Consider the following 27285-nt stretch of genomic DNA (forward strand, 5'->3'; position numbering starts at 1 on the left):
ACATTCTACAGGAAGCCAAAATCTGCCTCTTGATTTATTTAATTTATACTTTTGTTACAGAGGGGGTATACACTAACAGCTGGCTAGTATTAGTCATTAAGTGCATATGTACTGTGATTAATTAACATTAATTTCTCTTAATACCATCTCACTTTTACTTTGCTTCATCATTTTAGTGAAAAAAAGAAGCCTGTGTTTTTAAAGACAACATAAATTTACATATTTACCATATTTACCTAGCTTTCTCTGCTTTAAATGGGTATCTGCTGTATTTTCCAGAAGACTATTAGAAAGCAACTAAGCGATATACTCCACAGGGAAATTGGTATTGTAATGTATTCCTAGAGCATTCAGTCTCACAAGATGCGCTGATAGCCTTTGGAACTGTGCTTTACAAAGGTAAGATTCACTGCTTTTGTGTACTCAAATCTTTTTTAAAATAGCTGATTTTGAAAAGGATGGGCTGTGAATAGGCCAATCAGTGAAATAAAGAACCGAAGGTACTAATTTACAGTGCACATGGCCAAATCAGCAGCTTAATTTATTTTAAACATGTTTTATAGCGTAAACCATCTGGAAGCATTTAATCAAAAAGGAAGGTGGCTGCTGGTCCTGCCCTGCAGATACCATGGAGAGAACAATTGGGAAAGTAGCTGATTTCTCCTCCTCTTCAGAGCTGCTTTCTCTGCCATGGGCTCTAGATAAAGCAGAGTCAGTAGCTCCATGACGGCTGTGAAAATACATCTTAGACCACCCGTTCTGGTTGAATACACCTCTTCAACCAATATATTTTTTCCCCATCAGAAAAATTACAAGGACATGACCTCGCTGCTGCAGGATAAACCATTTTCACTAATTAGAAGTTCCTGTTACTAGCTTCCCATGCATAGTATTTAACCTTTCCAGAATTTCAAATGTCCTCAGTCCTGTGTTTACCATTACATCTGCACACGTACCTGCAAAGCCTCAAAATTAAAATAGCCAAGGCTGTATTTTGCTTCAAAATAAGAAAACATGCAAATCAGTATTTCTGTCACAGAACTGTTAGGTTTAATCCTACTCCTGCTATATCCAGAAACCTGCTATTGAATTCAATGGGAGTTGGCATGAGTACTTAACTATGAATAAATATGAAAGGTAGTTGTCAGTGATTTTCAGTGTGAAAATGACTTTGGAGACGTTGTAAACAGAAATGGCAGCTGGCAAATATTCAGTCAGAAAACTCTGCAATTGAAATCTACTAATGAAACACATTTTCTACAGACCTAGTTTTCAAACTGTTCTCTGAAATCTATAGAGTTCAGAGAAACTTTTAGTACTCCATTATTTATGAAACTTGCTGTTCATTACAATTTAAAGCTGTGAACACAAAGGGAATATTTAACCATATTCATTGTCATAAGACACTACAATCAATGTTTTATATCACTCTACAATGCTCCTGTATGTTTGGGAAAACAATACAATAATGGTATTTATGCAAACCTGTGTGTTAGTTGCATAAACAGTTACACACATTCAGCTTCAATTAGATGAATACACACATGTACAAGTCTCAGCAAGATACGCGTCTTTGAAGAAATAGGAGAATTATTTGAACATCTCTGAAGATGCTTCACAGTTAATCCAGACCATGGTTCTCAAATTAGAGGTTACTTCATGCATGAGAAATTTGGAAATTTTAAATAGTTTATTGTTTCATTTACTGTAGAAGACACAGCGATCCTGGCTAAGTCATGAATACTAGCTAAAGATTTCATGAGAGAAAAAGTTACTAGATTTCACTCTTATTAACAGAATAATTACAATTACTTTTTACTTGCTTTGCTCCTAAAAAAAGTGGTTTTGATCTATGAACTAAATAAAAACCAGATTTTCGAAGACAGACATTCGAAGTTAGAGGTCTACTTAAATGAGTAAAGTTATATGCATTGGTAAGTTTGAGAGATTAAACTGTAAGTAAGTATTTGGAAAGAATCAGTAAGCACAAAAATTGACAATTACTTTATATTCTAGAACGACAGCACTTCTCCTTTTGTGGATTCTAATTTATATTCCATTGGCTTCTAGCAAGACTTCAGTCTTTATGTTTAACTTCTGCTAACTGTTACGAACACCTCTTATCTTTAGGATGAATTTTAATTCTTGAAGGGAGTTCTGAAGACACAAATTTACTTCTTAGCTTTTCTCGTATGATTTTCGTGAAAGTATTGTAATTTCATGGACTGAAAATGCAGATTAAGTGTTGTATTTAAAATATATTTCTTTAAAGTGTGAGAATAGTTTCCAGACACTTTGGATTGGTTTTGGTTTTTCTTGTCCTCACTGCAGCCTCTCCTGTTTCAATTTCTTCCTCATCTGGGTACCCGGATCACTTGAGGTATCATCAGATCTGTCAGTTCAATATCAATTTCTCAAAAAACCCCAAAAAATCAATTTAAATAATGAGTTGTGGTTACATACAGCAGGTTGTTTCTAGTGTTTGTTAGGTATCTTTAGCTATGCCTCAGAAAAAATGCCCACGAGCAGTCAGCCTCAAGAGCTCCCACAGTGTAAGGAGGCTGGGGTTTCAGTTGGAAGTATCCCATCCTAAGTTGCTTCGCTGGTGGTACAAGCCATGATTCGGACCAGGGTTGAGGGTGCAAGGATGAGCCGCATCCAAGGGCTGCTGTTTCCGCCTGAGCGTGTGAGGGGGGAAGCAGGGAATCAGGTGCTATGAGGCTGCCTGCTGGGCTAGCTGTGGTGTGTTTTCACAGATAGGCTTTGACTCACAGGAAGAGAATATTTTTCCCACGCTATCTTCTCAGCATGCCTCCCTGTTATTTGGTCCTAGCATAGGAAAAATATTTACCCTATGAAAGTACATGTGATATTTAAAATGACAAATATATATTTTATAAGCAACATTTTGGAATCAGCCCTTCCTTTAGCTACATGCCAAAACATGGGTGCAGTAATTAGGGTTCCCCCTCTGCCTGTAATGGAAACCAGAGATGTAGCTGTAATATAAGTTTCACATCTGGAGTCTGGGCTTCTCCCAGGACTATATTTGGATCCAGGGATTTGCTTCAGACCATTAGAGGGAAATGAGTCAGTCACAAAACCAGTATCAGAAATTCAGTGATACTTTAAAACTAGCAGTTTTCCCTGTCTTCAAGAACACTGGTTTCTATGTCAATGTATAGAGCAACCGGTTATTACACAAATGCTAATAAAAAAGCATTGTTTTAAAAGCAGCAGAAATGTCTGTCTCATGATGACCTTAAAATGAGACATATTAGCAGTTTTGAAGTTTACTTATGTATTCTGCGAAGCTTGTTTACTGCTGACTACAATAGGGACAAGATGGAAAAGGAGGTAACTTATTTTCTTCTCAGAAAACAAAGGTAATTATTTTCTTCATCTCCTGTTTTGGTAGCTGTCTAGCAACACAGAGACATTCAACATGCAACACAGAGGAAACACTTGATTGTGGTTCTCTGTTTCTTAAAACACTTCATAAAGAAAAAAAGGTAGAAAGGTGAGGAATTTACACGTTATGTGGGGAGAAAGTCTTTCTTGTGAGCAAGGTCTAGATTTTTAGCTTGCCCTAAGCAGTCATATAGGACTGTCACTGGGATGAGTTACAACAATGAATTTGGATTTACTAAAATGCTTGGACAGTTAATAATTGATTGCTCTGACCTGTATTATTTTATCATAGCTGCTTTACCACCTTGTACTTAGTTTGGTAATCATTGTAATTCCACTAGACAGTTGAGTAAGTGTTGTGGTGTGCTATGGTATTTCCTTCCCACTGAAAGTATGCTGTGACTTACAGAAAAGTTTTGAGTCTACTTCTCTTAGAAATATCCCCAAACAAAGCTACATCTGGCAGTAAGGAGCCTGGAATGGGGCTTGCACAGCACACAATGGCAATTAGTGCTTTGGAGAAAAAGTGGTAAGACTAATCTAAGGGTTCTGGGGTACAGACAGGTCAGAACTAGGGATGACTTGTCAGAAAGAAGGGTGGACGTTTGGGGGAACAAGCAGAAAAGTTAATCCCTGAAAAAGCATATTCTTTTTGAGGTTGCTGAACCTAGTAATTTCTTGGGTACCAGTAAATTATTGTGAAGTCCACTGACCAATATCATGTCTCATCCTGATCTACAGAGAGGATGTTACTGCCTCAAGTAGCACAAATCTGTGCCCTGAAAGAGACTAGAATCTTGCTGGAAAAAAAGGTACTAGTTTGTAATGTAAGTAAAGCCTGTATCTACACAAGTGTGGTAATGATTTAGCATTGAATGGTCACACCTATATTTGGGATTTCCTAAAGCTCAACTCCTTGTCTTTGCAATTTTCTTTTTATAGAGTTGCACTCTTTGTGCAGTTTGGTGTTGTGTTATGTTTGTGTTAACTGCTGCAGATTTAGAATTCCTAACCCTACTGTGCACTTTACTTAGTATGTTTAAAAACATACGTTTTAAAAATTTTTTTCGTGTAATGACACAGTTATCCCCAGGTAGGTTAGAAAATGTATTTACTGTGTTAACAACAGAATTAAATTACTGGAAAGGGGTAAACGAGGCACCCTCAAATTTCAGTTGATGGGTTAGTCTCTGACTGAGGAGGTGCAGGAAAACATCTCACTCCTCCTCACAAGGATGCATCTTTTCCAAGATGTACTCTACCTAAGTCAACAATTGGCAGTTTTCTATTAGGTATGATTCACTACAACTTAGAAATCTGTAAAAAGATTTGCCTGTCTCCTCCAGTTACTTACATCTTGTGCTCTCCAAATCAGCAATACTCAAACAAATTAATTCTTTGAAGGTGCGTGCACCCTGAACAGGTTTAAGTTAACAATGAAGCAGCCAAAGAAAACCTTTGTACAGGATTTAATAAGGCTTATAAATACTCTGACTTCTTAAAATATTAGCTTATATATTGATGTGGACTTGAGCAATTTTCTCTGAGTATTTTAGAAGCCTCCTTAAAATCCTTGGAAACGGACAAACCACCAGGGCTTTGCTTCTGTTGCTACATACAGCACTTTTGAAGTAGAAAAAGTAAAGCACAGATATTGCACTTCACATTAATAAAACAAAATGACAGGATTTAGTTATTTTCCATGTGTTTGTCTGCTGACAGGCACAACAGCTGAATCCACAATGAGCTGCTACTGATAGGGTGATGGGTACTAACCCCTCCTGCTAGAAGCTGATTGTGTTTTGCCTGGGTGTAAAAGTAACAGTTCCTGCCTTGCTCTGTGCAGAGGCCCACTGGCTGGCCAGGGGCAAAAGGCAGTGATTTCTGAATCCCACAGAGATTCAAGCTGAGTGGGATTCTCAATCTTCTGTCTTACATAAAGGCGAGACAGAAGTTCACAGCCGCTGCTGTTGAGGTAATGGCTCCCAAACCACGCCGAGCTCCTGCAAGTGCTGCAATCACTCTCGTGCTGGAGTAAATTAGATCCAGTCAGTGCCATCTTCTGACTGTGCAAAACAAACTAATTTTTTTGTTAATTCTTCCTCAACATGCAGCAGTTCACCTAACAAAGTGATATGTATGTTTTAAAATAAAAAGTGACATCATAGCATAATACCCTTTTCTGTCCTACTCTGAGCAAAGGACTCGGCTTGTAATAAGAAAAAGTATTTAATGTTGCTTCTAATTTTTCTGCCATGTCCACAAGCTAAAATTATGAACCACCTTTAGCTACTGTTAACAAGTGGTATTGCTGAATTCTTATAAATGGCCATGTTAATATCAGGGGGTTTTACTGTATGACTGATTCATTGTACTATATTTCATGGCATTGTCAAGGAAATGTTTTAGCAGAGGAAAATATTCAGAAGCAACTAGTACAAATAAGTATGCAGGAAGGCATTTTGGCTGTAAGACAAGTGTAGATGTAAATATACAATGAAATGTTTGCACAAAGCATTTTAAGCACTGTTAAGTTATTCTGCTGCTATGACTATACTATGTAAAGTCATCTTCATTTTGCTGAGTGGCACAGTGCCATGTTACATTCAGCCAGACACTGAATAAATTGGTTACTTGTAGTTTGATCTCACAGAAGATTATTTAATTTTAATTTTCAATTTTCTTCCCAAGGTAAATAAGACAGCAATTAATATGGCAGAGATGGAGAATTCACATTAAACACTGCTGGTCCCCTGGGATGAGCTCTCTCAAAGCATGTTTGGAAAGGAATTAAAACCAGAAACTTTTCCCACGTTTCCTCATGTTTCTTACTTTTTTGTTATGGTCAGAAAATGTCTTTAAACATTGTGAACAACGGGAGGGCTGGTGTTCCTCATTCTTGAAATACATCTGGAAATGTTTGACCTAACCTGCATTGTGTGCCATCGCCTTTCTCATACATTTTGAAGTCCATTACACTGCTGAAATTCTTTCTGTAAACTCTACTCTGGCAATTCATTATCTTTCTCCTGTCAGATGTTTAAAACCACTGTCTAATTACCCTTTGAGTGAGACAGGTTTTCTATAACACAATAGACTTTTTTTTTTTCTGAATTTTAGTTATCCTAAGTACAAAATGCACTTAGGATACCACATGCAAACTTGATGTTTTAATACAGGAAGACCTAGTATATGCATTTTTTTTTCAGTATTTGAATTCCCTGAAGTGTCATGGACAAAGTTTTCCACTTTGTTTCTTTGAAGATGTGATTTAGGGGGCCTTGTCATTGCAGAGGTCAGGAGGAGTCTTGAATTGGTCATTGCTTGAAAATCGTTGTGCCTATTAAGTTGATACTGGTTTTGAGCTGGGATGTACGTTATCAAAGGACCATTCCATTTGTTTCTGGGAAAAAAAGAACTTCAGGATACTTAGAAAATATTTCTGCAGGAAGCTTTCATTAAGAACTGTGTTATAATTATTTGGAATGTAGAGATCTGTACATTATTGATACTGGTTTTGTACAACAGTATTATTACTAGAAACATCATGGATCTCCACTTTCTTGTAAATCAACGATGATTTTGTCATAAATAGCCATTGGCGGGAGCCCACAGTCATGTTCAGAGCAAGGGCATGATTCCAGTCCCCACCAGGGCAGGAAGAGGCTGAATGCAGGTGTCCTGCAGCACAAAGGATGACAGGCTGCATTGCAAAAAGAAGCTGCAGACATAGTAGCTGCATGTCCGGCAGCTTTTTTGACTCTTGGACCTTCACATCAATGCCCATTTTGCCCCTGAATAAGTCCTGGCCCATGACCATCTTCTAGGACCTCTCCTTTGCACTTGGCACCTCCTAGAGACTTCAGGTTTGTCAGGTGTAAAATAAGGGCATCGCTTCCTTCACAGAGCTGATTCTACCTGCCTGGATATTTCCCCTACCACATCAAGTGTAATTTAATTAAAATGCAGTATGCTACCATGGAAGTGAACCTCCAAATAATTCCAGATTATTATCTGCTAGAAACAGAGAAATAGTTTCACCAGCAGGAAAAAAACCCAAACTATCGAAACTATTGGTAATGGCTGAAGGTCATTCACTTCTTGTGTTCTTAGTTTAGTGCAAATGCAGTAAATATTTGTTGGTATCTAATTCAGTCTTATGTTGTTCACAAAGAGGGAAACTTTTTTTTTTTTTTTTTTAAATAGCAGCACATAAATGCAGTATTACATTTACTGGGAGATGTTTTAAATGTTTTATTATACATTTTTTCCACAAAAACATATTTCAGATTTTTTTTTTCCCAAAATGCTGGTACACTTGATTTAAAAAGTTTTAGTAGTGTTATCTTATAAATTCAAGATTTATCTTGAAATTTAGGGCCCAAATTCATCAAAGCACATGAGTATACATGTAAGATCCATCAAAGCCATAAATTTTGTATCCTTTTATAATGGTGCATTATTTATGTTAGTATTTATTTTAGCATTTTATTTCAGTACAGTTTATTTCAGTACACAGATCAGTGTAACTAAAGAAAAGGTAGTTCTTTTCTGCTTTTCTTTTTTTTTGGTAAAGTAATTTATGGTTATATAATGGCTCCTCAATAAAAATACTTTTACATATATATAACAACGCCAACTTTATAAAGAAAAGTATTATGTATATTTATGTATTGAGAGTGTGGTTCTTGCTTGAAATTTTTCACTGTCTCATTTGCTACACAACATTATTCAGCAATAAAAAATAAAGCATTGCTGATATCCATGCAGTAGAAACAAATGAGTTTCTATGTAAAAACTGAAATCAGAAATACAGAATGTTATATAAACATTCTTCAGCCGCTTGTTCTTAGCATTGTGTTTATTGATTCTTAAAATAATACTTCAATAATTTTGATAGATGGCCCCTGGAAGCTGTCCTGACACCATCAGAATTACAGCATACTTTAAAAGGGCCTTTTCTGCCAGATATATTTCGGCAGCAGGTCCAGCCAGAGTATCTTCTGCCTGTTTCTCTTATCCATGCCACTTGTGCTGGGTCTGCAGCACTCCTCTGCTATGCCATTCATTCCAGCTGTTTCAAAAGAAGAAGAACCTGTATTGGGGAATTAGTTATTTTTAACCCTGGAACAGTTGGTGTGTGACCCTGAAAACCCTTTGTGTCTCAGGGGCAGAAATAAGCAGTGTGGTGCACAGGCTGATTAAAGCCATAGTGCGTCTGAAAGAAATAGTTATTGTACCACATCTCCAGAGAGACAAATCTAATACTTCAGCCACTTCCAGAGTCTCCAAAAGCTCTCAAAGATTACCTTGTTAGAGTATTATATGAGAATGAGAGGATCTGATTCAGTCAATACAAAATGAAGCCCTTAAGGGAAGAGCCTTTTTCAGATTAAGTCTTAATGAAATAAATGTAACAAACAAGGAACAATTATTAAAATGAAAAGTTCAGCCCCCTTTTTTAATGTGTTGTTTGAAAGATATCACCTTCAAAAGCATAAAAATCCCTTGGTGTTTCCAAGCAACTACATCAGTTATGTGGTCAAATTCCCATGATGTTAGTTGTCACCAGTGAGTGGCTTCAACACGAGGAGCCAGCCTCTGATCTTGGATGGTTTGCTGTTCCAGAAATGCAAGTACCAACTTCAGTCATACATTTGTCTATTACAAAAAGAATATCTTGGGCATCAAGTAAATTGAGATTTACATATCCGTAACAAATCAGTTTCATTGTGCTGTAAGAGGTAGTTTTTAATAGCTGCTTATGAAGAATTAAAAAGGTTTTCTCATTAGAATTCTGCTCTCTACTCTTTCAAAAACCTCATTCATCAATATGACCAAAGATATATCTCATAAAACAACTCCTCTGCCATAATCACTAGAGCCCCCATTCAGCCAAGCACCATGCACATAACTTTAATTACCTGAAGCACTGAAGTCAGTAGGGATTACATGCTTAAAATGGCACATGAGCTTAAGTCTTAGAGAAGCCATTATTTTAATGCACATATGATAAAACTGTCACATCACAGGAATTTAAAAGAGAAAATAAATGTTTTTAATTTTTTTTTCTTTCTTCTTGTTTTGTAGGGGCACGCATTTGTTTCTGTGGTGATTTATAGCTACCAATAATCTTCAACAGTGGTTGCCTTATCTACTATTCTGGAATCTTCTGCCCTTGTTAGTAAACAGAAGAGAACTATTAAACACACAGCCAAGTACTCTTAATCTCAAGACAGAGACTTCGTACAGTATGTTCTGTACAAAACTGAAAGACTTGAAGATCACAGGGGAATGTCCTTTCTCCTTACTGACTCAAAGTCACATTACTGACGAACATGACAAGGACTCCACAGAAAACAGCTCTAGAGCAGCTTTGCCCATCTGCAAAGAAGTCCATGAAAAAGATGCTCAAGGAAACCTTCCACAAAGGAAAACGAGCAGAAGTAGAGTGTACCTGCACACATTAACTGAAAGCATCTGCAAACTAATATTTCCTGAGGTAAATAGATACCGTGTAATAATAGTAATTTAGTAGCATTTAATTATAAACATTAACAAAGCATTTTATGCAAGCCTTTAGATGTAAGCCTTTAGAAAGCTCTTTTGACTCCAAAGTTTGTGTTCTTATGTAGTTCTGCATAGTTTAAATACTCATTTCATCCTCTTCCATTCCTTCTGGATACAATTTTGCCACAATCAGTTTTGTACACTTTCACACCATCCCTTCCACTGTATTTCCATATATTTTTGTCTTGTATTTACAATCTTCCACTGATCATTTACATTGTTCCTTTTAAGTCATGTATTTCTGAAACTTTTTTTTTACATAGAGTACAGTTAGAGAAACTGTGCCTTGTTACCTAATTACATAAATTATGTGGTCACCTCATCAATTCACCTAACTGAATCTATACTGCTATATACACTAGTCATTATCACACCAAAAAAAAATGAAATAGCTGGTTTGACCTGTTATGATGCTAATCTGCCATACTTTTTTAAAAAACGTTACTGTCTGTGTTTACCACAAAAGTATTTTTATGTCTCTGCTCAACTCAACTGAAATTAGGTATGGTGCATGCAGAGTGGTTCGCTTGAGTGGAGATGAATATCATGGCTTATCTCTGTAAAAAAACCATGAAAAATATAGCTCCATAACATTCAGCACTTGGGCTTGCCTCAGTTCTGTGGAAAGTGTGAAGGACGGACTGGTATATATTGGGACAAATGGCCAACCATGTATACTAACTGATTACAATTCTGTTACTTGACATGCAGTGTACCTTACTCAGTGCGCTGGAGTTGGTTAAATCTATTTGCAGATCTGTTTCTGCAACTTTTCATCTATTATCCTTTTGTTAAAACTCTATGTTATCAATTTTTGATAGACCCCTCTCTACCTCTGCTGCACATGCACAGAAGAAATTCATTCCTTTAAACTGATCTTTAAACATATAAAGGAATGGGCTTTTAACTCCAGAATGAACTGGCAAAGCACCCTTTCTATGGTGTCATGATTGCTGTATTGCTTTTCTAGTATATAGTTGTTTGTGGGATTGTTAATGAAATAAATGGTGTTTTTTTTCTTAAAAGAGTGGTATAAATGTGTGCAGCTGCCTATTATATAATCACGACAGGCTACTTCATCAGCTGGGACAAAAGCTTGGTGAAGTCAAGGATATTATGTCCAGGAGCTACTGATATTCAAGGTTATTGTGACTGCTATTTACAGTTATTCAAGTCATAGCCATTGGAACTTTGTCCAAGTATAGTAGTTGGTTCTAATGCTGATTTGGGGTCAAGACCTAAGCATCTTTCCAATCTCCATAGAAGGGTTTTGCTTGTTTAAAAACATATTTTTCATTGCTTAGATATTTTACAGTGCCTTACTTAACAATCAGTGACTAATATCATCATCTTTCCAATGGGAAACTCCAAAACAGGGGGCTCAGCATGACCCCAATTGATTAATGTAGTCCTCATGAAAACAATGAGTTGTGCATGGAAGCACAGGACATAGTGAATCCAGAACAAATGTTGATTAAATTTGAGATATAATGTAGTGCATGTGATTGTTTCATTTGCTTCTTTGGGTGTTTACAGAAATAAAAAGAACATTGCTGGAAGATAAATAATTAATTGGATGGCATTCCGTTTACTGTACTCTTTATACACAGATGTAATTTACATTGGGCTCATATAAATGCTAGAACAGTTGTTCAGTTTAGATTTTTGCTAGGAAAAAGTCTTCAGAATACATTGCCTTTCTTTCACGTGATATTTTCTTCGTGTGTACTTTTGTGTATACAAAAAGTACCAGTTGCAGTAGAAAATGCTAGTTTCTTCAGGGAATGAGAACCAAAGAAAAGCCAGAGCACAGCAAGCCTCACAGCCAAGTTCTATCATGGCATTCTATGACGCTGTCCTGATGGGAATTTTGGGTTTCAAATGATCAGAGACCACATACAGCTTTACTTTGAAATATGCATTTTTGGGAAGTGTTGTATCTGTTCCAATCAGGAACTACAGAAAGGATAGGGAACAATGGGATCAACATAAATTAAGGTAAATCTTCATGATACTCTACAGGGTCTTTTATTATAGAATCCTTTTACAAAGGTTATCTACAGTGACTAGATTTTCATCTGGAGGATATTTGGGTTTGCAGCATACATAGCCAAAATTATTCTTTTCCTACAAATATAAAATAAATGGTTCTAACATTGTCGTGAAATGCTATAGTCTTGAAAACAGAAAAGAAGCTAATCTAAAGCACAGAATGCTATCTTGATATTTTATAGCTGCATTTGAAACTGTTACCTTTTGCAATTTCAATCTTGACACTTTTGAAAATTACCCTGAAAAAAAATCTAACTCTTAATATTCCAAGAAAAGTTACTAGCTAGAAGAGTCACATTTTAATATTTTACTACGGGCATAATGCAGAATATAACTAGCTTTTTCTGTTAGGATAATATATTTTAAACTGAAAAGATTTCTTTCTACCTTTCGCAACCACAGTAGGGTGGGGTTTTTTGGGGGTGTGTGTAATAATAGAAAGTTGGATAAGTTATACTTATTTTTTAGCAGCACTGTCTTTGTTGCCATCCGACAACTTGGAAGTAAAGCATATCACTACATTTAAAGCGCACAATCACTGGCGCACGTGAGCTGAGGGGCTTAATTATAGTGGTATTGGAGCTGTAGACATCAACATAAACTAAATCCTACACACAGAAATGACATGTTGTTTCTAACATCTATACCATCTTGAAAAAAGATGTTAGTCCCAAGGACAGCAAAGGCAAAGCAATTCTTCTCAGTATAAAAATATTATTCTTATGATTAAATTTTCAGCAATGACATTTTAATCAACATACCTTTTTCTTTCTTTCAGTTTGAAAGGCTAAATCTTGCACTTCAGAGAACACTTGCAAAACACAGAATAAAAGAAACCAGGTATGTATGTGTAATGGATTTACCACTAACTTCACAGCAAAAATGTTTTGCAGACAATTCATAAGGACTGGGGTGGTGAGCGGAAATCAGGACTTCTGGAATCTGTTTTCAATTATCATGTCAAATTGGTGTGTGTAAAATTTCATGTAATGTAAGTTAATAACGATTTATTTTATTCGCAAATATTGAAACCACTCACAGACTTGACTTAATGGGAAAATTTAGCCATTTGTGGAGAGAAACAGGCAAGGGCTTTGTTTAAAACGAGCATGTGTTTTGGAGTAACTCAGAGACTACTCAGGCATAGACGGAAAGGTAGACATGGTTGTATATGGATCTAGCCCAGTCTTTCTGTGATCCCAGGAAAAGAATTTTAAATGCAAACAACTAGTATAATACAAGAAATATTGGCTTCTGATACAGTGAACAACCATATGCCACAGATACTGACATACGTGTTTTCACTGGACTCGACTTCTGCTTTCTGTTTCTGAGGAACTCAGCTTGATTTTCATCACTCCTTATGAGCTTTGTAGGGAGTGAGAATTTCTTAGCGTGTCATTATACATTGAGGATTCAATTTATTGAATGCATCTTAAAAAACAGGGCACTTAATTTAAATCTCCATTCAAAAGTGGAGAAAAATAATGAAGTTGGAAACTACACTGTTGCTCACCTTGATAAGAATAGATAAGTACAATGTATCTTTTAAATTATACTTGGTATTTTTTAAGCACTTTACATGCATTGACTGAATCAAAGATAGCTGTCAGATGTACGTTGCATTTGCTGACTGGCTTATTGATATGGATATTTTCCCTATCTTTTATTATGTGTTGCTTCCTGGAGTATTAGTTTGAAACAAAAAATTATTATGCTATTCTGAATGATGTAGTAATGCAAATGTAAAACTGATCTAAATGTCTGTATTGCTTTTGCATATAAATATATCTAAGATATTTCAAGTGGAGAAATTCAGAAAGTGTGTATCAACAGCTTATTGCCTATATGGAGGTTAATCTAAGCTACATGTCCTTCTCATCATTTTGGGTCTGACATTGAGGTAGACATTTATTGAGTTGGTAGACAAGGGCAGAGCAACAGACGTCATCTACCTGGACTTATGCAAAGCATTTGATACTGTCCCACACGACATCCTGGTCTCAAAATTGGAAAGTCATGGATTCGATGGATGGACCACTCGGTGGATAAGGAACTGGCTGGATGGCCGTACTCAAAGGATTGTGGTCAACAGCTCAATGTCCAATTGGCGGCCAGTGATGAGTGGTGTTCCTCAGGGGTCGGTACTGGGACCAGTGCTGTTCAACATCTTTGTTGGAGACATGGACAGTGGGATAGAGTGCACCCTCAGCAAGTTTGCCAACAACACCAAGCTTGGTGGCGCAGTTGACACGCTGGAGGGAAGGGATGCCATCCAGAGGGACCTGGAGAGGCTTGAGAGGTGGGCTCGTGCAAATCGCATGAAGTTCAACCAAGCCAAGTGCAGGGTCCTGCACCTGGGACATGGCAATCCCAGGCACAAATACAGGTTGGGCAGAGAATGGCTGGAGAGCAGCCCTGAGAAGGACTTGGGAGTGCTCGTAGATGAGAAGCTCAACATGACCCAGCAGTGTGCACTGGCAGCCCAGAAAGCCAACCGCATCCTGGGCTGCATCAAGAGAAGTGTGGCCAGCAGGTCGCGAGAGGTGATTCTACCCCTCTACTCTGTGCTCGTGAGACCCCACCTGGAGTACTGTGTCCAGCTCTGGAGTCCTCAACATAGAAAGGACATGGACCTGTTGGAACAGGTCCAGTGGAGGGCCACGAAGATGATCAGAGGGACGGAGCACCTCTCCTAGGAAGACAGGCTGAGAGAGCTGGGGTTGTTCAGCCTGGAGAAGAGAAGGCTCTGGGGAGACCTTATAGCAGCCTACCAATGTCTGAAGGAAGCCTACAGGAGAGCCAGAGAGGGACTCTTTGTCAGGAAGTGTAGTGGCAGGACAAGGGGTAATGGTTTTAAGTTGGAAGAAGGGAGATTTAGATTAGATACCAGAAAGAAATTCTTTACTGTGAGGGTAGTGAGGCACTGGAACAGGTTGCCCAGGGAAGCTGTGGCTGCCCCATCCCTGGAAGTGTTTAAGGCCAGGTTGGATGGGGCTTTGAGCAACCTGCTCTAGTGGGAGGTGTCCCCGTCCATGGCAGGGGGGTTGGAATAAGATGATCTTTAAGGTCCCTTCCAATATAAACCATTCTATGATTCTATGATCTCGGAGAACTCAGAGGGCTGCAGTTTTGTGTCACAGAATCTGGATTACTACCAATGAACAAGTAACTTTGAAGTTAATAGTTGTTATTGATATTTCCTGTCAAAACAGAAATACCCTCTCACCTCTTTTGAATTTAATGCAATGTAGTTCCAATAAATGCTTTAATCTAAATTCAAACTGTATTTTACAATACGCTAAAAAATACAGTTATGGTTTCAGGCAAAAACACAAATGAAACAAAAAAACAGGACTGTTGCAACCTAAAAGTTTTTGATCAATGACAGTATATAACATTTGGCCTCAATCCATAATCTGAGCTCAGAACACTAAAACTTTAATTTATCACAAATGCGCAGGATAATCTAAAGATCCTACCAAGACCCTATTTTGAATTAATGAAAAACTGCCTATTTTATCAAAAAACTTGGTCTGTAGACATTAAAGACACCGTAGGTAACTTCTGTTACTTACAATTTTTACCATGTTTATTTTGATTTTTTGGGGAGTTTATTTATATTTTTATGATCTTTACAGAAAAACTGGGGATAGAGAAGATTTTGAAAAAATAATCAGTGATCATGCTAATGCAGCAGGTAATGTAAGCTTGTTTAATAATAGATGCATATAAGTATAAACATAGAAATTATGTTATATATATAAAATAATATATGTATTTATAAATTAGTCTTGTTACTAGGAAATAATTTCCTCCAGCCCCTCCAAGGGCTGCAGGAATGCTGACAACACAGAGGCTAAGCTGTGAGCTCTGCAACTAACAGTTCAGAGTGTCAAAATTTGAGCTAAAAAGACAAATTTCTCAAGTCCAAGCTGAATCATCCACCCCTAAGATCCAACACCTAGAGGGAGTTGTAACATACATTCAGTAATAATTTACAGTTTTATACTCATGAAAAACTGCTTGGTCCTTTTCATCTTCTGAAGGACTGTAGTCTGTCAGAAGAGAACTGCTGTGATTTGCAATGTGGAACTCTCTGGCTACATCTGTAATAGTAAATTAATGTTTCCAGGAACTGAAATGTGGTCTTCTCTACACTTAAACTGTTAAGCTGGTCCTGGCACACAGTTTGCCTATAACAGATAACACTTTTCCAAATGATTCCCAGTAACAGTTGGGGAGTTGGAACCTTCCCAACAATCAGTCTGCATGCGGCTATCCTGTTAAAACATATTTACTAGCAAAGATGTGAGCTGTTCTGTGCCAATTGGCATCAGTGCCCTGGAATATTCCTAGGGTCATTTAATTTATTGGATCAGGCATAGTACTTATATCTGCATGTGTGCACAGATGCTATGTTATTCTAACTTTTTATTGTCATTTTAAGTTTTTTAATTCTTATTTCATTTCTTTATATCAAGCTAAGGGAATTGGGTTAAATCCTGTGCCAAAACACGCATTCATTCTGTCTACATCTCCACAAAGAACACTGAGTCTTGGATCTTTCCAAACTACAACCTATTGTCTCCCGGTTTTCCAGGCACTGCGAGTATGTCTTTGGTTACAGCAGGACTCCTAAATGAGAGGGCCCTCAGGTATCAGTGCTGGATGAGGGAAGGATATTGCTAATTTGATTTGGTCTAGCATTAAAAAAAGTGGAGGGTAGCCTGAGATTCAGCATGATGACTGCAGTTCTGACTAAAATGTGGTTCCATGCAGGTGTTCCCGTGGAGTCTCTACGGGAATCTCTTGGTGAAGAGCTATTCAAAATATGCTATGAAGAGGATGAACACATATTAGGGGTTATTGGAGGAACCCTTAAGGACTTCTTGAACAGTTTCACTACTCTGCTGAAGCAGAGTGGCCACAGCCAAGAAGCGGGAAAAAAGGACAGACTTGAAGATGCCTCCATATTATGTCTGGAGAAAGATCAAGACTTCTTAAATGTGTATTATTTCTTTCCTAAGAAAATCACAAGTCTTATTCTATCCGGTATTATTAAAGCAGCAGCTCATATTTTGTATGAAACTGAGGTGGAAGTGATGCTCATGCCTCCTTGTTTCCATAATGACTGCACTGAGTTTGCTAATCAGCCTTATTTGCTGTACTCTATACAAGTCAAAAGTGCAAAACCTTCCTTATCTCCTTGTAAACCACAGTCTTCACTTGTGATTCCTGCCTCTGTGTTCTGTAAGACTTTCCCATTTCATTTTATGTTTGACAAGGATATGTCAGTTCTTCAAATTGGAAATGGGATAAGAAGACTTTTGACCAGGAGAGAATTTCAGGCTAAGCCAAATTTTGAAGAGTATTTTGAAATTCTTACCCCCAAAGTAAGCTGCACTTTTAGTGGAATAATGACAATGCTAAACATGCAGTTTACTGTACGAGTCAGAAGATGGGATAATACCGATATGAAATCATCCATGGTAAGAGACTTTTTACAGCCATTACTTCTGTGAAGAATTTGTTTTCTTTAGGTAGAGTTACAACAGCCAGAAAACATGGTGCACTTCGCATTGCCTACCTCTCAACATCTAATACAACTGAAAAACAATCATTAATTGAGGGCACCCTAATATTCAGATTCTGAAGCCAATATTCAGTCAAAACTCTGCTTTAGGAATTTTATATAAGTAAAATCTAATTTTTAACTTGATCTTATTAAAAAAAATAAAATATTGAGATAATCTCAGCAAATTGAGATAAAGCAAATGACATAACATGTTGCTGAGAATAAGGGCATTTCCAACACAAAGGCAATGGCAGGGAGAGCTTTACCAAAGTGCCCCTCAATCATCTGGAAACAATAGCTGTAGGATTTGGGGAAAGAAGTAGACATTTCCTGTGCTTATTCAGTCTTTGGTATCTTTGATATTCTCAGATTTTCACCAGATGCAATTGCCAAAGTTAGTTTCAGCTGATGGGCTTGCTTACTATCTTTGCTGAAGCTGGGTCTGTGGCAAATGCCCTGGGGCAGTAAAAAACATTGAATATTCAATGACTGCTTTTATTCATCACTGGCCCCAGCTGAATTCCAGCTTATATATACCTGAGGCACTCCAGGATGAATTACCAGTTCAGACTAAACACTCCAAGAACTTAAACAAAGAACAGTAATAAAAGTTTCACCCAATTATTAATGAAGTGGGAAAAAAATTTACAACTAATTAGCTACTTCATCTCAAATCCGTTTCTGTACGAGGCAAATTTAATGATTGCAAGGGGTAGTAGACTCTGCTTTGCTATTGCATGTACTTACATACGCAAAGGTATTATTAGCAATTAGCAGGTTTTCTTCAAAAAATGATGTGTTAAAGCAATGATAAGCGGAGGTCTGCAGCACCTTGCACATTACACAACTGAATACGAAAGGGACATAAAAATGCTTCACTTTTTTAGATTAAAATGTGGTATTTCTGCCATATATGCCTTTAATTTTAAGTTGCAGTGAGTACTGAACATCTTATAATAAAACTGAAGCAGATTTTCTCACTTTATCTTACAAAGAAAGTGGTACATGAACTAAATACTAGAGTTATTAGCAGAAATTTATAGCCAACTATAGTCAGCGACATTTTATCAATAGATGAAAATACACAAAATTATTCTTTTTGGTTTTCTTCTTAAGCTAAAACTGGTACTGATACTCAAACATAATTAGGTGTTTTTCCATAAGTTGTGGTCTAACTTTTTATCAGAAGCTGAAGCGAAATAAACTTACTTGATGGCTCAATGATTCAGCACCCCTTATTTACCCTTAAGCAACTAAATGAAAATGTGAGGACTATGTACCAGTCTGATTTTCCTACATTTCAGCAAAATGTATGTCCTCTAAGCCTCTTGCTTCTAAACCATTGCTGTGCATGTTTAATGAATTCTTGTTTGTTTAACTGTTTCAGGTAATGGATCTTAAAGGCCAAATGATCTATATTTTTGAATCTAGTGCCATCCTATTCTTGGGATCTCCTTGTGTGGATAGACTAGAAGATTTTACAGGACGTGGATTGTACCTCTCAGATATTCCCATTCACAATGCACTGAGAGACGTTGTTCTGATAGGAGAGCAGGCCAGAGCTCAGGACGGACTGAAGAAGAGGTTAGGAAAGCTAAAAGCAACCCTTGAGCAGGCCCATCAAGCACTTGAAGAAGAAAAGAAGAAGACCGTAGATCTTCTGTTTTCAATTTTTCCTGGAGAGGTTGCTCAGCAGCTGTGGCAGGGACAAGTTGTGCAAGCCAAGAAATTTAATAATGTCACAATGCTTTTCTCTGACATTGTTGGATTCACTGCCATTTGTTCCCAGTGCTCACCTATGCAAGTTATCACCATGCTTAATGAGCTTTATACTCGCTTTGATTACCAATGTGGAGAGCTAGATGTCTACAAGGTACACAACTTATTGCATTTCTCTGGGGTTCTGGGGGAAGGAAATAAAGACTGAAAGGGACAAAGGATAATAGTGCAAAAAATTATTTTGCCCTAAACCTTCATTATAAGAAAGATGTATTAAGATAAATCACAAAACAAAAAAAAAAACCAAAAAAACCCAACAGAATCAGCTGTTCACACATCCAAGACAGAAACCCGTAAAATCTTAAGAGTTAATTTTAAAAATTAATTTCAATGACAGTGATGTGAATATGGAGTGAACAGGTGTTTAATGTAGATTAAGAATGTCGAGCAAGGAAAAGTATTTCAGCATCATGCCAAGCAATAAATACAAGCTGTGCAATTTTTCCTTTTGGATGATACTGCAGGATTTTCCCAGGACTTAAATAATTTAGCATGACAAATAAGACTCAGTCAATATGGAGGTACAATTCCTACTGAAGCCACAGGCTATTCTTTTATATGTCAAATAGTATAACACTAAGGAACAAATATCGCTCTTTTTAGGTTGAGACTATTGGAGATGCCTACTGTGTCGCTGGAGGTTTACACAAAGAAAGTGAAACACACGCTGTTCAAATAGCATTGATGGCCCTGAAGATGATGGAGTTGTCAGATGAGGTGGTGTCTCCCCATGGAGAGCCTATCAAGGTCATATATTTCATTGTATTTTATATGGTTAAAGTGGGCAGGTTTTTTGTTTAGTTGCTTTTGCACATGTCCAAAAAAAGAACACAGAAAGCAGTCCCAGCTAAGCAAAACTCAAACATCTGAGTTACAAAGAAGAGGTATCAAAATGTTTCAACTGCTGTATGATTTGATTAATTATCAAAATTCTGTACTCTGGGAGTGGGATTTACTTTATGTGTGACCTTGTCAATGGAGTTCAGTTGGAACTACAGCATGGACATACTGTCTTTGCTATTCCCTAAGACTTGTCTTCTGACCTTAACAGCAAGCAAGTACTATTCATTAACTGTCACCAGTCTAACAACACTGTGTCACGTAATTCCTGTCAGGAAAGTATCCAAGTGTCATAGTAACTCCTGCTGATATTTCTAGATCAATTTACTGCCACAGAGACCAGCGTTATCACAGTGATATCGGATAAAGGATTACTTACTATAAATGCAAAGCAGGGTAAACTTCAGCTAGTTTCCTCTCAATGAGCGCTGATGACCAGAACACAGACATTTTATGTACTAACTCAACTTATATTAGTTACTCATTCTTTTTTTTTTTTTTTTAATAGAGGAAGAATTTATAAAACTGACTTTGAGCATTCTATTTTACCTACTAATGCTGTTTTCTGTCTTTTACTTAAAGATGCGCATTGGCCTTCATTCTGGATCTGTCTTTGCTGGAGTTGTTGGGGTTAAAATGCCTCGTTATTGCCTTTTTGGAAATAATGTAACCCTTGCCAATAAGTTTGAATCTTGCAGTATACCTAGAAAAATAAATGTCAGCCCAACAACTTACAGGTATAGTGCTTCATATCTGTAAAATATCCGCCTGAAGTAGTTAATTGTAACAGTTCATTATCTTCCTTTCCCTCTGAAGTACTGCTGTTTGTTTTCCTTTTTCTCTCTCTCTGACTGCTCGTGAATGCACCATGGTTATTTTTAGTCAGAATGCAACCAGCAGCAGCAAGGAAAAGGGTGAGACAGAACAGCTGATACTTATTTTTCAGATGTTACGTTTAAAATAAATGGACCGTCTGGGCCAATTTTTCTTCTTACCCTGCAGCTGTATACCTTTTGCCTTTTTTTTTTTCCTTCTCTCATATAGTTGGCTCCTCTTTGAGCAATGAGGCTTTCAGTGTGAACTGGATGCCAAACTGGCTACAGGTGCTCTTGAAAATAACAACCGAACTGAAGAATTGTTAAACATCACCCTACACGTCTTCATTCTCTTTTGGTTAGGGAAGATGAATGAATAGGATGCAATGAATCAACCACGGCAGTGTTTAGTTTATACAGGTCTTGGTCCCAACTTGGTTTAAACCTTTTAGTATGGAACTTAGGCTGTACGCTGAGTGTATCCACATTTGTTGTAATGTGTACTACATGATTATGCAGACAGCTAGCAGTGGTCCTCTATATCTTCCATGGGAAATACAGCATCTCTCCTTTGTCCTCCCAGCCTAATACTCTCTTTGTATTATCCGTTTAATTGTACTTAAAAATCACTTTGCAACATGTTTGTGGCCAAGCAATAGCGTCTTATAGGTGCCAGGCAAAATAATAGGAAACCGTTTGGAATTTGATGGAAAAAACAGTCTACATCTGGAGTGCAGATCCAGGTCTGAGTGTTATGCCACTGAGCTGATAGAGAGGATTGCTTCTTCCAGAGTGCCCAAAATGAAGAATGAACTGTAGAGAGTGAATCTACTAGTAGAAAGTGATATGGCTGGCTGGGTAAAATAACCAGAAATATGGATATAATTTATTTTTTCCTTTTAAGAAAGCTCTGATACTCTCACTGTAGCCTGGACAGTCCATTATGCCTACTCAGCATCTGCCCACTGCCATGTATGCGGTAATGCCTTGTGGCAAGGTTCTGTGGCCAATGTCAGACAGAGAATTTGGGACAGGATCCTGACATCCCCTGCAGCATGTGCTATGCGACTTACAGCGTGCCAAGCTTTAGATTACCTCGTATAGTTGATTTAGACAAAAGTATCACAGATTTTAGGGCACACAGGAAGTAACCTTTTAGATCATGCAAATCTGAGCTAGCTTTCAATACTAAATAGTTTTTGAAAATACTTACAACAAACATAGCATCTACATACAAAATATTGACAAGATGAAAAAAGAGAGGCAATACTCCTGTTTGTGCTGGTGTACAAGTTAATAGGTTATCAAGGTTAGCAAATAAACAGGTTTTTTCATATTTTCAGTAAATAACATATAAATGTTAAATTAGATTCCGCCCTGCTACATTCTGCCCTGCCATACATGAATAATTATTGAATGTCTGCACTTGTAAAAACAATTAGTGACTGATTCATTTTTAATCAAGATGATTCATTTTTGTTCTAGGTTGTTAAAGGAATATCCAGGTTTTGTGTTCACACCTCGTTCAAGAGAAGAGCTTCCACCAAATTTTCCCAGTGATATCCCTGGAATTTGCTATTTTCTGGATGCTTATATTCAAGAAACAAACTCACAGACTTGGTTTCAAAAGAGAGATTTGGGAGATGGCAATGCCAATTTTTTGGGTGAGGAAACAGGAATAGACTAAATTGTACATTCACAAGTGTATAGAATGAATTTATAAATATTTTGATTTTTTTTGTATAAATTGAAAATTTTTAAAAATGTATGAAACATGAAAGCACTTTAGATTGTTAACACCTGAAAGCCAGTATTAAAATTTCAGGAAGTATGTCACTGACTACTTTTTATTTTTCCTTTGCATAAGGAACGTAGTCACTAAAATAATGTTGTAACTTCACTGTTGAAAATGCTACTAAAAACTACATTTTCCCTGTGGTAATTTCTAAGTGCTACGTAACAACTCTCTCAGTTCTCTCTGTGCTGAGAATTCTAGATGTATTATACATGCAGTGTGTCAGGAAATGTAATGTGCAAGTGATGCAGCCATATGCAGTGTTGTGAGCTGGTGCTTATCAATTACTGTTAAAATACATTTTCTTACTGATTCCAGAAGAAAATATCCATTAAAATATTGTCATTGCTATCACATACTTCTTCCAGTGCATCATTTGGGCCCCATCCTAGAAGCTGCTCACCATCTTCTAACACCGACTGGAGTCAATGTGTTGAGGGTGCTCAGCGTCTTCTGGATCAGGCTGCTAATTGTAGCTTATACACATATAAATAGCAGAGTTTGCTGCTTACTGTTTCATGAACTTTATTTTGTGTATAAAATGAATACAGATTAAAACACTGTATAATCACATACTAAAGTCTCTGTAATCATCAAACAATATTTTAGTTCTTAGGGTTTTAAAATACTTTACAAAAAATAATAGTATCCACTTGCTATTATGTATTAGAGCAATAAATGTTTTCCTTTTGCTGTCATTTAAATTTGAAATGTTTTAAAAGAAGTGTAATAAAACATGCTTTGGAGTGTTTGTTTAGGAAGAAAATTCCAGTCAGACTGTATAAAATGCAACAGAATCATACCACTTTACAGCGAGCATCCTTATTCAAGGACTGCAATGTGGGTATGACATGTTGTTCAAATGCTTACAGTATACTCGCTTTAAAGTTGCCAGGGGAATCTACGGGTGAACAGAAATGCTTTAAAACATATGAACACATACAAAGTATTAATAATACTACAGTACAAGCTTTTCTATTGTGGATGGTGGAACATGAGTGGAGAGCTCTCAAGGGTCTGCCTCTAGAACTGGCAGAATAGAGTTAGTTACGACTCCTGCGTTTAGGATTCTGCCTCTCTGACTAGCAGATCCATCTGCATAGAAATTTCTCTGTACCGCAGTTTGATCCCAAGTGCTTACTGCTTACACACATACAAATATTTCCAGTGGTATCAAATATTATTAGTCGTTATTCTTATCTCTTAAACTCTTGGGGTTTGGCATATCAAGCCATAAGAGTTTTTCTTCAAGCTACTTGCCAATGAATCAGATTTTTCTCTCTGGATATTTACAGGAAGCAATTACATTAGACTAAGGTGCCATTTTGTTCATTTTCTGAACTTGACTGGTTCATTCTGCTCGATATACTGTTTATCCTACTATTTTGCAGTAGAAACTCATACAGAACATGTACCACCAGAGCCTTGAGAAAAATCCTTATAAAGAATTAGCACTAAGAACATTTTAAAAGCATATTTTAATTCATATTTCCTGTAAGCAGCATTTGAACGAAACTTAAAACATTGACTGCTGCCGTTGCTTCAGGTCTCCTATGTCCATCCAAGCATCTAAGCATCCTAGATGCTTAGAAAAAAGTCTGTTACACAAAAATGGAACCTGAAAGTCTCTCTCTCTATTATATATATACACATTTCTCTTGCATGTGTCACATATATACACGCACATCTACAAGCATAAGTATTTGTGATATTTTTAATAGCAGTGTTTCAAGGAAACAAGGACTATGCAAATCTTGCAACTGATCTTTGCAATATTATTTTGGTCGGAAAATTCTGTTCTATTGACATAAATATGCAGAGGCTAGTAGCAGTCCCATGTGGGTGCTCATGGATTTAGAAATATGAGAGTATCTGACTACTGACTCTTCAGTAGGCTTGTGGTATTATGCCAGTAATGACTGAAGTCAGTAGGAATCTACCCACCCCTGTTGTCTGTTGAATGTTAAAAACAAATTGGCTTTTAATTGAAAAAAAATTCTTTCTCCCTATCTACTGAATTGGAGGGACTCAGGAGTGAATTTCCTTTCATCCCTGGGAAAGAACTATTGCTGGACTAGATGATGGCCATTCTCAAAGCCAGATTTTGTATAAAACTGTCATTCAGTAGGATGTTCATCATGGCAGATCCTGACAGCTACCCAAGTGTATCTCTGTAAAATAAAATGTGTCCGAGGCCAAAGTTCTTACTACAGATCAAATTCATCTTCCAACATTATTTTTTATACCTCTCTATTTTTTAATACACCCTAGGCTGCATTACCAGCTAGGATAGAATTGCAGTAGAATTGTTTTTTATTTCACTAACTTTTTTTCTGAAAAGATCAAAACATTCCCATGTCTACTTCAGCCTTAGTTCAGAGAATAATCCTGATAAGGAGGTTAAGTGTACACATAAAGCAATATGCTTGAATCTGAGTGAAGTAAATAGGATTTAGGCATGTATTTAAGACAATGATTCAAGAAAGTGCTTTAAAATGTACTTGTGTTCAGACCTGTTCTGCAAAAAACCCCACAAGTCTATGTTTAACTTTAAGCAGGTCTCGCTGAAGCTGTTCTTCTGTTTAAGTTTTTGCTGAATGAATATGTATTTAATAAGGGATGATTATTTTTAGCTAATCTTTTCACTTAAATTAAAGCCAATGGGGAAAAAAGGAATAAGAAAGCCAATAAGCAAATTGTTGAGATAAACAAAAGGAAGGCAATTTAACTGATATAATACTGGGAGATTTTGCAAGGAAATAAAATGGTTGTTTTTAAGCTGATGTCTTGTATAGTATTATGTTGTATGATATTGTGAAAGTTTTCAGAGACTATGCAATGCTGTCTATATAAGGATACAAATATCTTAGTGTTAAGTCCAGAAACAGTTTTGTTATTATCTGAATTTTTATTTTATTAGTTCATGAAGATTCTGTAGGGCTGGTTCCTGTTCACATTGACACTATGTGATGGAAGATACATTTTTATCACAACTGCAATTTCTTTGCCAAAGAGGTGTAAATAGCCCTTGAAATAAATAAAAAGTGGGTCCTTTGAATCTTAACAGTGACATAGCTAAAGTAAAAGCTGTAGCAAAAGAATTTAATTAATTGTATTTCATTCAGGCAAGACCTGATAAGATTTCAGGAAGATACTGGGAAAAAAAATCTCATTTCTGGTATCAGAGGAAATGCAATTAGTGTGGAGCTGATGTTTTCTTTCTCTCTGAACTACTGTGCAAAAGCAAAGCAAAGGAACTCACAGAAACTGACAAAACAGTAAAGTACACATATAATCGAGCCCCAGGACAGATCTACTTTTTCCTGTGAAATCTTACAAAGGAAGAATTCAGAATTCCCCCAAACCCAGTTTATTTCTCCCACTATATTTTTTTTTTTGCATTCTCTGCAGAAACAGCTGCAACAGATAGTACAGGAGGAAAAATCAGTGTTTCCAGCTGAAAGCCATCAGAATTAAGGGGAATTTCTCTTGAATCTTGGCAAGGGGACCCTTTTTCAAACCCCACCCATCCTATAACCTAGCAGGCTGCTCTAGCTGCTACCATTCTTTATGCCTGCTCATTGTTCTGCAAAAGCAGTGGAAGGGGAGTTTTTGTTTCCTGTAACAGCAATAATTTTTGTGGCTATTTGCCATATAGCGTACAAGGGACTGTGCTGCTTTCAAAGCTCTATTCCAGTTTATCAGAAGTCGGCTTGGCAGGAACCAAATTTAACTTTGAGGCTGTTTCTGAAATGAAAGCTAGGACTTTCTTTTCTACCTTTCATTCTGTGAGAAGTGTGCCACAACAGTCTTTAGAGACCTCAAAACCCATCTCTGATGGTATGGCTGCTCACAACTGCATAGGAAGGAAATAATCAGATATAAGCACTTTTTTTTTTACTTTTTTTTTTAAGTTTTTTTATTTCTCAGTGTATTTGCATGAGTTCACTGGCAGTCCTTTTCTGCAGAGCAAAGGGAGAGAGTTAAAGCTCACTGTCTTATGTTACTCAGCATTACTCTTACACTGAAGCACAAATAAAAGATGGAAGATAATCGATGTTTCTGGAACCTCTGCTACATCCAGATGGAACAGTTTAAAGATATTTACTCTCCTGGGCACAAACAGTAGGATCTGAATGTTAAATATGCAGTTAGGCTAGAACGTGAAGCTGGAGAGCCAGTCAAAGAAATAATAAACTGTAAAAGAATCTAAAACAAAGTAAACAACCTTATAAAGTTGTGTGTCTCATCTGCTTCAGCAGGTTTTTGATGCTGACAGTAAAGTCGAGCCAGTGGTTTCCTAATATAAATGGAAATGAGCACATTGCTTTGCAGCCCCACTACAAAGCTTCCTTTGAAGATTTATGCTGAAATTGTTTGCCATCTTCTGAGCAGTACAAAGCTACAAATTATTGCGCCACTAAACCAACAAGTGCCATGTTTAT

The 27285-nt window shown here is 37.0% G+C and overlaps 1 protein-coding gene across 3 annotated transcripts; it reads left to right on the forward strand.

Moving 5' to 3' along the window:
* The first annotated feature begins 9501 nt into the window (after positions 1–9501).
* On the forward strand, positions 9502–25902 carry GUCY1A1 (guanylate cyclase 1 soluble subunit alpha 1). 3 transcript variants are annotated; one of them, XM_074147289.1, is made up of 9 exons: positions 9502–9913; positions 12812–12873; positions 15675–15733; positions 16518–16691; positions 16816–17525; positions 18999–19484; positions 19994–20137; positions 20813–20967; positions 22531–25902. In XM_074147289.1, the coding sequence occupies exons 4-9, from the start codon at positions 16676–16678 to the stop codon at positions 22730–22732; spliced, it is 1713 nt and encodes a 570-aa protein (XP_074003390.1). In that variant the 5' UTR covers positions 9502–9913; positions 12812–12873; positions 15675–15733; positions 16518–16675; the 3' UTR covers positions 22733–25902. The 3 variants fall into 3 exon arrangements, with proteins under 3 accessions (XP_074003390.1, XP_074003388.1, XP_074003389.1); XM_074147287.1 differs by lacking the exon at positions 16518–16691; XM_074147288.1 differs by lacking the exon at positions 16518–16691 and having other exon boundaries at positions 9665–9913; positions 15675–15738; positions 17322–17525.
* The last annotated feature ends 1383 nt before the right edge of the window (positions 25903–27285 follow it).

Source organism: Numenius arquata, chromosome 5, assembly GCF_964106895.1.
Source record: "Numenius arquata chromosome 5, bNumArq3.hap1.1, whole genome shotgun sequence".
Classification (NCBI taxonomy): Eukaryota; Metazoa; Chordata; class Aves; order Charadriiformes; family Scolopacidae; genus Numenius; species Numenius arquata.